This window comes from Branchiostoma floridae, chromosome 9 (genome assembly GCF_000003815.2).
Source record: "Branchiostoma floridae strain S238N-H82 chromosome 9, Bfl_VNyyK, whole genome shotgun sequence".
Taxonomy (NCBI): Eukaryota; Metazoa; Chordata; class Leptocardii; order Amphioxiformes; family Branchiostomatidae; genus Branchiostoma; species Branchiostoma floridae.
The window spans coordinates 3,882,356-3,893,142 of record NC_049987.1 but is presented as its reverse complement, the minus strand read 5'-3'; the positions used below and the strand labels follow the sequence as shown (position 1 = coordinate 3,893,142).

Here is a 10,787-nt window from a genome sequence, read left to right as displayed (position 1 = left end):
CTTTCGGACAAGATTTGGTGAAAGATCTTAGAGACACAAGACGTCAGGCAAATCATCCGGAAGTTTCCGGGATCCTCAGGGGAGCCATCTTTGTGAAGTAGTGCCACAGTACAGGATGACCATGACGTGGGTGGGTCCCCGGACTCAAGCAGCTTGGAAAACAAAGTGCTGAGGAACAGGTGGCATGCAGGTAGGCGTTTGAGATGACCGTACATGATCCCATCAGGACCAGGTGCAGATGTGGCACATCGTTTGGATAGGACTGCTTTGATGTCTTTGGGCCTGACAGGGGACATGTTAAACGGGTTATCGGGAGCCTGGACATAAAATACATACAGAACATTTTAAGTACATGAGTTACTAGTATCTAAAAATCTAAGAAACTAATCTACTTTACACATGGTATATAGTATTAACAATCAGGCTAGCATTATGTGCTGGTTCAGGACATTATAATATTGTCACGTTTTCTAAATGATTTATAAATATATAGATTGACCGACATATGCAGATATATTAGCAGGACATGATAGTAACATATGAAACATTTCTGTCTTGGTTGTTGGTAACATTGTGTCCGATTTGCATCTAATAGACTGTAACAATTTTTGTCTCTCTCTTTCATATGTAGGACAATCCATTATAAAGTGGGATTCATTTTCAATATTATCATGGCATGTTGGACAAAGTCTCTTGCTGGATGGTGTGTTGTGTTGTCTACCCTTTTCGATATCGATTTGTATATTTGATTGCCCCATTGAAATCAGGAATAATAGCTGATGTCACAGAGTTCCGAATGGCTTTGTGAACACCTTTAATACTAGTTTTTTACTACGGTCCAATTTCGACCCCCCCCCCCCCCGGTAGTTAAATGTTCATTTTCCTTGTACTTTTATGTGTGACCCTAGGTAGCCCCGAGAGGAAAACCATGTGGCTACGCGGCTGTTTTGGCACTCCCGGGCATTTGAATCCCTTTTGTAAACTCGCAGTTAAAATCGTCCCAGGACCCATCGACAAATAGACGCCTTGACCTACCATGAAATGACCTTCTTTTTCGCCAGTAAATCGGGACGAATTTGTTTATTTAGAGCCCGGTCGGGGCTACATTTCGTACGGACACCGGTGTAGATTTGACCGTAGCATTGTCAAGCTCCATGTGCGGTGACTGAACTCTCGTGATACGTGTCATGAGTAGTAGTCACGAATTCTGTAGTTTCATTTGTCTGTCTATGCAATGAGTTTCGCGCGTCACTTGCCTCCTTAATAAACTTACCTGCTGTCTTTTTTTCTTTGCGGAGGTGTTATTCTTATATTCATAGCTGTATATATTTATTTCACTTGTATCCTGACGCCTGTGTGTAACCGCTGGGGGATTTCGTTTGAGATGTAAGTTTGACAATTTTCATGAGTCTCGCATTTTTTTTTTACATTTTACTATCCTTTATATGAGTGCTGAATGATTCAAACATTTTCTAAGCTACTCATCTTGGCACATTTTTTTTTCAAGCCTGTATAACTTTTTTGCCACCTGTAAAATTATGTCAAATGTATCACTATTTATTTATTTATTTATTTCTGTAATCTTTATCCAGGGTGGTCCAAGCTCAGTGCTCTTGCACTGCTTTTCAGTGGAGCCCTGCGTGTTACATAAAAAGAAATTAAACATATTCATCACAAACATAGGCAAACATAAATAGACAACAATAGTAATGAAACTGATGCAAACAATAATACTAATCATAACAATAGATGCTGCTAGTGATGATGATATCAATACAAACTAGAGTTCAACGAACCCATCTCTTCGCCAAATAATCATGCCTTTATTCAAGACTTTAAGGTCTTATTCATGTATTACTAAATCATGCCTTTATTTAAGACTTTAAGGTCTTATTCATCTATTACTAAATAGTACCTACCCCCAAACCCCACAAATGCTACCAAAACAAGACCTGATTGTACAAGATGACCTGATAGCACCCCTGGTCAATCAGAATTTCAAGCTTTTCAGTTTCCAGCTCACGGCTTGTCAGTGTTTCCTCCAGCAAAAACATCTGTCAAACAGATGTGTCCATAGATATAGGTCAAGTGAGATACATGTATATACAAAACAGTTTATTTCTGTTAATTGGCCACTGATTACAATTAAATGCATCTTTCCATGTAGATTATTATTTCAAGTACTCATTCTATCTACATACCAAAAAATCCTGATGATCCGTCAACACGTTCTCGAGTTATTCTCGTTCAAAGTTTGAAAGGAAATCGGTGCCTGCAGTTCCCAAAAAGCCGCTAGGGGGTCCAAACTCACAGCACTTACTCTCTGCCCCAAGGGCTATCTACCACTCAAAAATCATGACCACAGCATATCCAAAACACGAAGTGTCAAAAATAAAAGTTTTGCTGCAGTACCTTAGGCAGTCACTAGGGGGCCCATTATAGAACTTGACCTTCGTTTTCTTGACCCTCACCCACCTACCAAATATCATCAGGATCCATTCAAGGGTTCTCGAGTTATCTTGCTTACAGACAAACGCACTTACATACAAATCCCGCTACAGCGCCGTAGGTAAGAGCCAGGTAAACCATTTTCGCACTTGACCTTCCTCTCCAAAACCGCTACACACCTACCAAGTTTCTTGAAAATCGCCCAGCTAGATTTTGACTTATGCTGCCCAAAACAAACTGCAAAAAACATACCAAGCTCGCTGCAGTACCGTAGGAAAACGCCAGGTAAACCGTTTTCGAACTTGGCATTCCTTTCGACAACCGCTACACACCTACCAAAAATCACAAAGTTCCATCCACAATTTCTCGAGTTATATGCTGTTGACCTACATACAGACCCAAGTCGACAAAAACATACTCTATCGCCATTGGCGAAGAGAATGATGAATGAAAATAATGGTACGAAACTAAAGAAAACAATAATAATAGTAACAAAATAAATACTATCAAGTTGTCAGTTTCATTGGGTGGTCAGAGGTCAGGCTAGCCAAGCCCTGCAGTTGGTTCTAAAGGTAGATTTTGACGTGCAGGTCTTTACAGATGGTGGAAGACTGTTCCATGCAGTAATACCTCTATAAGAGTACTTGCGCTTCCCACATTCTAACCGTACAAGGGGTAGTTTGAGGCATAGGTTCTGACTGTGTCGGGTGGGGTAGCTGTGAGAGTCAGAAGTCCTTTGAAAACTATTGATGTAATCAGGAAGTTCATTGTTAACAGCCTTGTACATTGATTGTAGCACGTTCAAGTTTCTCCTGGATGTTAAGGTTTTCCAGCCCAAGGCAGATAGCTCATCAACGCCAACATGATGGGTGTATTTTAAACCAAGAATAAGCCTAGCTGCCCGGTTCTGGAGTTTTTGTAGTCTATCGGATAGACATTTACCACAATTACCCCAAATCACATCGCAATAGTCCACTTTAGGCAAAACCATGGAGTTGAATAACATAACAAGAGTGCGCTGTAAAACTTAATTTATTTATCTATTTAATCTAAAGTTATCAGTACAGAGCAGTACAACGATCGTTTGTCTGATAGCGTTTTTAGCATAACCCCCTCCCCCAATATAAACGCCAACGCCCGTGGAAGGCTATGCGTTTTTCTTTAGGTACCCACTGGATTAGCTAACCAGTAATTGCATCACCTAGGACGGCAAGCTCTGCCAGGGTGAACAGAAGGCGTCGCACATTTATCAAAATGGTTTATAAAGAACCAAAGAATTCCCAGAGGATTCTAGCCTGGTATCCAGCCGTATTATAGCTCCGACCCGAGTCTCTTCTGTCCTGTCCGCAAACACCATTCAGGTTCTGCCGTATTTGCGGAGAGGACAGAAGGCTATTTTACGGCTGGATACCAGAATAATAGGATTCTAGATTAAAACAGTATTTTTTTCTTCTTTTTCTTAGTGGCTACTAAAAAAAGAAAAATTGAAAACATGGCATCAGTAGAGGTAGATGAGTCTTTTCCTGAGACAAAAGCTGGTCCAAACACCAACTCGCCACCAACATGTCCTACATCTGCGAATGAAGCTGCACCTTCAACAGTTCCTGAAGCAGGGAGTTACGTGCGCGAAACTTCCCACTCTCCCACTGCATTCCACCCAACCTTGATGCCCCGGCGAGAATTCCGCAATCCCTTGTACCCCAAAAGAAACAAACTGAATTCAAATCCGTTGTTCGGTCGAGACAACCTGACCGAGAATCAGTTGCACGAACCATGCGGCAGCCCTTCTCAACACGCGCGAATCAGGCGTGATGGCGACCCCTGCATCAAGCCGTACGCTGGTAAACGTGATGAAAATAACGTACCCGATGAAGACAAGCATACTACAGATGACAACAACCAATCCATCCATGATATGCCTCCTGATGGTGACATCATTACACCATACGCCGTTGCATACATGGAAGAGAACCTCACAAACGGTTCGTCTGGGAATGAAGATGCTACAGACAGCAATATTCGGAAGAATGTAAGAGGAAGCGATCTGCACAATACTGATGCTGTCACGTCATCTGTTGACCAAGATGACATGAACATTCACAAGAACCAACCTTCTTTGAGTACACCTCCTACAAATCCGGCGGAAGTCCTAGAGGCACTAAACCCGAATGTGATGTACGTGCCAAACGTTGACCAACAAAGATCTATGGGTAAGATATGGTCTTTTGTTCTGCAAAAAATGTTTCTATCACGGCTATAAATTTGCGAGAGCTAACATCTAGGCGTATGTAATGTATGCAGATTATTGACTATGTTTTACGTTTGCAACCGCATCTAATTTGATTTTTTTTGCTTGATGAAATATGACAATACCTTACGTTTGGGCATGCATTATTAGGAGTTACACCTAGCTGCAATACAAAGTAAACCAACACCGAAGAAGATGACAAGTGGTCACTGAAACGTTTACTCTTCTGAATTAGTGATTTGTCCTTGTTTCACGAACCTAAATGAATTATTTCCCAAATTCAAATAAAACATAAATAAACCTTGACTTTTTATTCCAAATATTCCTGTTTAAATTTGAAACGTTGTTTGTTTGAGTGTCTTTCTTGTATACAGGAGAAAAAATCTTTTCACAACGATTTTTGGTCCTGACAAAATTTAACATGAGCGAATGAATGGACTCGAATTATGTATCTCGCTATTATGTATTTTGTATCATGTATGCAAAATGTACATATATATATATATATATATATATATATATATATATATAGACTTATAAAACCCATTCTGACTTTTAATGTCGTGAAAAGTATTTCTATTACATATAACTATGTCGTCTGACCCTTGCCTCTTCCCTCATGACCTCAATGAAAAGCGCCTTACATGAATGTTGAAACAAACAAACAAAGAAGCTTTTTCAACATGTTGACATTATTACTATATTGTTTAGTGTGTACAAAACGGTGGATGTGCATTGCCGGTACCATCCTGGCGTTGATGATCCTTGGTGGATGTGTTGTCGGGGTCTGCCTGTACTTAAACGCAAACAATTGCAAGTACGGTGATCAAAAGGTAAGCAGATGCATTTGTTCTCAGTTTATTGCTAGTGCCAAGCTTCTCTCACTGCACTTGCTTTAAGCTTGGTTCACTGCGGGGTTTAAATGACACAACGAATTTAAGAGGTAAAGAATGAATCTTTTTACTTTTTCTGTATTTTGTTGTCTTGTAAGTCATATGTTTACGTATGACGCAATATCTTAATTATGAAATATCGGACAAAATAATAAGACATTGACGCAGTCAACGAACTCCGCAGTGACGCAAGTGTGGTGAGAGTGCACCTTACCGGACTCGAGCAAGAGGTCATAGGTTTCTGACATTCCTGTCTAAACGTTATGCCCTTTTGGAATGCACTTTAGAGGACGTCCCTCACTTCATCCAGGTTTAAAAATGGGTATCAGACTTTGGATTGGTAGGGAAAATGCGGTGTGGGGTGAGTGTGTGTGGCGGGTTCTTTACCTTCTAATGGTCCCTAACCTAGACGCAGTGAATAACAACATACTGTGGCCCAAAACGGCTAAGGGACTACTTGTATTACTAAAATTAATAACAAATATACCAAGTTACATATGCCACTGATTTTGTGTAGAATCCAACATTTTCTATTTTCTACAGAAGTATGATTTAATTTGTACTCTAATTTTTTTTGTTTAGATTCGTAACGGGGATTTAGTTTTCGATTAAACGGAGTTGACAGATGCCAATCCAAACCATGCATGTGATTAAGAAGCAACACCTTTTTTTATGTGAACATTGCCAACTATCCCCAAGAAAAGATTTTTTTTCAAACAAGAAAAAGCAGAAGGTTTCATGTTCTTTGAATCAATGTTTTGTCATAGATGATGCAAGTCCATGGCGAGGAGAAAGCATCAAAACTGCCACCAACGCCTAATATCTTACAAGGTACCATACTGCCATTAACGTCTAACCGCTAACAAGGTACCAAACTGCCACCAACGACAACGTCTAACGCATCACAATATCTCACACTGCCACCAATGACAACGTCTAGCACCTCACAATTTCTCACACTGCCACCAACGACAAAGTCTAGCACCTCACACTTTCTCACACTGCCACCAACGACAACTTCTAGCACCTCACAATTTCTCTCACTACCACCAATGACAACGTAACGTCCAACGCCACGGTTTCTCACACTTCAACCTAAGTCTAGTACGTTAAGCTCACAATGTGTCACACTGCCTTCAATGCAAATTGCTTGATATAGAAAGCAATTTTAAATGTTAGAGAATGTGAAGGAAACTAAGGGGACACTTTTAGGGAACCTGTAGTGTAGTGTAATAGTGTCAAAATGGTCAATAGAGGTTTGAAGAATGACACGCAGAATTGTGAACATGGCCAGACGAGTCTGGGTCTACATTTTTTACTCTAGATCACAATTCATCATGAATCGTGGTGTGACCTATTCGGGATTCAGTTGCATATGTATTTAATTTTTTTTTCCTTTCATATCACTGAAATCATTATTTGTGACAAACGCAAAAAATGTAATCGTTTATTCATTCATTCATTTATTTATTTATTCATCCATTCATTCATTCATTCATTTCACCCCTTTTAGGAAAGCCTGTAGATCCACTTAACAACGATGGATCCAAAGGATACGCAGTTTCTATTGATCCGCAAGGTCCTTTGGTCCAGAATGGTGACAAGGGTTCTGTTGGTCAACGTGGTCCTTCAGTCCAGAATGGTAACAAGGGTTCTGTTGGTCCACGTGGTCCTTCAGTCCAGAATGGTAACAAGGGTTCTGTTGGTCCGGGTAGTCCTTTAGTCCAGAATGGTGACAAGGGTTCTGTTGGTCCGGGTAGTCCTTTAGTCCAGAATGGTGACAAGGGTTCTGTTGGTCCACGTGGTCCTTTATTCCAGAATGGTGACAAGGGTTCTGTTGGTCAACGTGATCCTTCAGTCCAGAATGGTGACAAGGGTTCTGTTGGTCAACGTGATCCTTCAGACCAGAATGGTGACAAGGGTTCTGTTGGTCCACGTGGTCCTTTAGTCCGGAAAGGGGACAAGGGTTCTGTTGGTCCACGTGGTTCTTTAGTCCAGAATGGTGACAAGTGTTCTGTTCGTCCACGTGGTCATTCGGTCCAGAATGGTGACAAGGGTTCTGTTGGTCCACGTGGTACTTTGGGACAGAACGGTTACAAGAACTCTGTTGGTCTACAATATACTTTAAAAACGAATGGCTCTACTATTCTGCAAGATCCTTTAGGCCGGAATAGAGACAAGGGTTCTGCTGGTTTACAAGGTCCTTTAGGCTGGAAAGGATCCGGGGAAAGTGACTCGACTGCTTCTAAATGTGAGAGAACAGGCAAATCGATACAGTAGCGAAGTTTTTCTTAAGATTGTATGGCTTAACTATGTATACATTTGCAATTCAGCCCTATGGCCATAATGGTGATTATTTTGCTAGAGAAGCAAAAATTTCCTCACATGGGACGGGGGATGATATAAACTTTCCACAAATTTTGACCCAGCGCTGACATTGTGACTGCGTAAAAAGGGCTTGTCGTCCGCCTTTGGTACATATAACTGAAGAAGACATAGTAATTAGGTCGAAACTTCCAAAAAAAGTAATTTTTTTTAGTTGGGCTCATTATTTCATCTTAACCCATTTCTCTTCAGTTCGCGAATACGACCCAAACACGGACTGGTACCCGAAAGAACTGTTGACATCCCAGCCCGAGTCCAATGATCACGTCCATCATCAGTACCCTGCAGCTGTCCGACACGGCAAATACAACAAAGAAGGTAAAATGATTGACATTCATGTAAATTATGATGCTGCTTTATCATATGGTGCTATTTTTCATTAAACCTTTTACTCCAGCATTCTCCTGATTTTGATTACTGAAATATATACACAGAAAACCTGTATTCGGGAAGATCCAATTCTTGCACAGGTTGACTTTTTTTTTCAATTCAATTTTTTACTGGGTCGTGTATCTTTAATTGGACTTTCTTTTGAGCTGATTCTTGGGTAAGGTGCTGGAAGAGTCCACTATTACATGGGGAGGGGATCATACATCACACCTGTTTGGGCGTCATTGAATAAGGAAATTCATATCATTTTTGCGAGAGGAAAAAAGACCATGCATCTTCAGCAGGACACACCAACCTTCCCTCAACCAGGACGGAGGGGGAGGGGGGCAATACTGACTTCCGACAAACTTTGAACCAGCACAACTCTTAGGCCAGATGGGTAAAGAAAACCGAGTGATTCTGTTAAAAACTCTGACAATTCGATTCCTTCAGTTGGTAAAAAGTTTTTCGCTGTTTCTCATAGTTTCTCATTTATCTCCAGTTCGCCGATACGACCCAAACACGGACTGGTACCCGAAAGAACTGTTTGCATCCCAGCCCGAGTCAAATGATTACTACCCTGATCATCAGTACCCTGTAACTGACCTACACGGCAAATACATCAACGAAGGTAAAACGATATAAATTCATGTAGATTATGATGCTTAACTACCATATGGCGCTATCTTCCAACGAAATGTTGACACTAACGTTTCATGATATAAACGTTTGAACACTAAAATAAGTACATGCACTGGTGCTGAAGGGAGTATACAAGTGCATCGAGATCAAACGTTCTTTAAATACAGTTCCTATTATCTGTCAAACTCAGTTTCCTGTGCCCATTCTCTAGACGGATCACACTCGCACAAAGTCATACAGTTTAAAGGACAAACTCCCCATTTAATGAGCACCACATTCTGTACAGCTCTAAAAGGAACTATGAACAACAGATCCTAAGTATGACTGTCTATTAATAAATGTACTTTTTCGATAGACATTAAGTAAAAGACGGAGTTTTCATATCTAGGGCTAAAGGGCTGATGTATCTTTGAGTGTGTTATCAAAAAAGACAGTTCATCACATTTTGCGAGAGGAGTAAAGGAGAGCATCTATGTACATATTATGTACCTGGATAACCACCTGCAGATGCTCATTATGCATAGTTACACAGCTTTACCGTATGATCTCCCATGGTTACATAGCTTTACCGTTTGATCTCTAATCATTGTTGACCTTGCTATTTTCTTACTTTTATTGTATGTATTACTTTCAGTATTTAATGTCAGGCTTGTCTTACATTTATTGATTTTATTCTAAGTTTGTATATCTTCTGGGGGAGTTGGCCTCGTAGAGGAACTAGATTCCTGTTGCCGACTCCCCTCAGATTGAAGCAATCTGCGAAGTGGAATAAATAAATAAATAAATAAATATATAAATCTAAACCTTCTTTCAACCAAGACGGGGGACAATACCAACTTCAGACAAACTTAAATAGTGCTGACGTAACACCTTCGTTACAAAAATGCATTGTTTCTACAGAATTTGGGTTACATAGCGAAATAGATAGACTCTTGAAATACCATAAACAACCAAAACAAACTGATTCGATTCATGCAGCAGCTCTCATTATCTCCGTGCGCAGTTTCCAACTTCTTAGTTTATTGCCTTTAAATAGTCTCGTGACCTCTTTTTGTACAATCTAGTTAAAAATGTATTTTGTACCACGCATATGTAAAATATGTGTATAGACTTTAGATAATTAGGACATTATATGTACCCCTATTACATATATATTTTTCTGGCCCTTACCTCAAACAAAAGTGACCAACGGTCCGATTTGAGCTTTCATGAATAAATAAAGGTTCAAACAAACAAAAGACCGGGGGATTCACTAAAAAAATCCATCTAAGTACTTAAGTCCACTCTTAGAGTTCGAAGCACAATTTATTTCTCATTATTTCCTCCATGAAATGTCATGGAGGTTATATTTTACCCTGCGTTTGTCTGTCTGGGTGTGTGTCTCAGTGTAAACAAAATAGCTCATGAACAGCTGGATGGATTGGATTCATACTTATTTGTTGGTAGTGTGTGACAATAGCTGGAAATGATTAGATTTTGGGCCCCCTAGCGGCCCCCCTTGGTACAGCAACTTCCAGTTTTGCTATCTCGGTGTTCTGAACAATGCTATGGTCACGATTTTTTAGTATTAGATAGCTCTTGTGCTCAGAAAGAAATGACATAAGTTTCGGCCCCCAAGCGTCTAGTTTTGGGATAGCAGGGGCATTTTTGTCAAAAACTTCTGAACAGGATAACTTAAGAAGGGAACAACGGATTTTCATCATTTTTGGTATGTAGGTACCTTAGACAATGTTTTACAAGATAAGATACTATTTATGCAAATTAGGGGTACATTTGCACAATTGATGAGAATATTCTATCAT

General features: G+C 40.1%; 1 protein-coding gene across 1 annotated transcript; it reads right to left on the bottom strand.

The window, feature by feature from the left end:
• Positions 1–7,153: 7,153 nt before the first annotated feature.
• On the bottom strand, positions 7,154–8,246 carry LOC118422987 (sex-determining region Y protein-like). The gene is made up of 2 exons (XM_035830882.1): positions 8,199–8,246; positions 7,154–7,666 (listed from the first exon to the last, which is right to left on the bottom strand). Exons 1-2 carry the CDS (start codon positions 8,244–8,246, stop codon positions 7,154–7,156), a joined length of 561 nt encoding a protein of 186 aa, XP_035686775.1.
• Between the last annotated feature and the right edge of the window lie 2,541 nt (positions 8,247–10,787).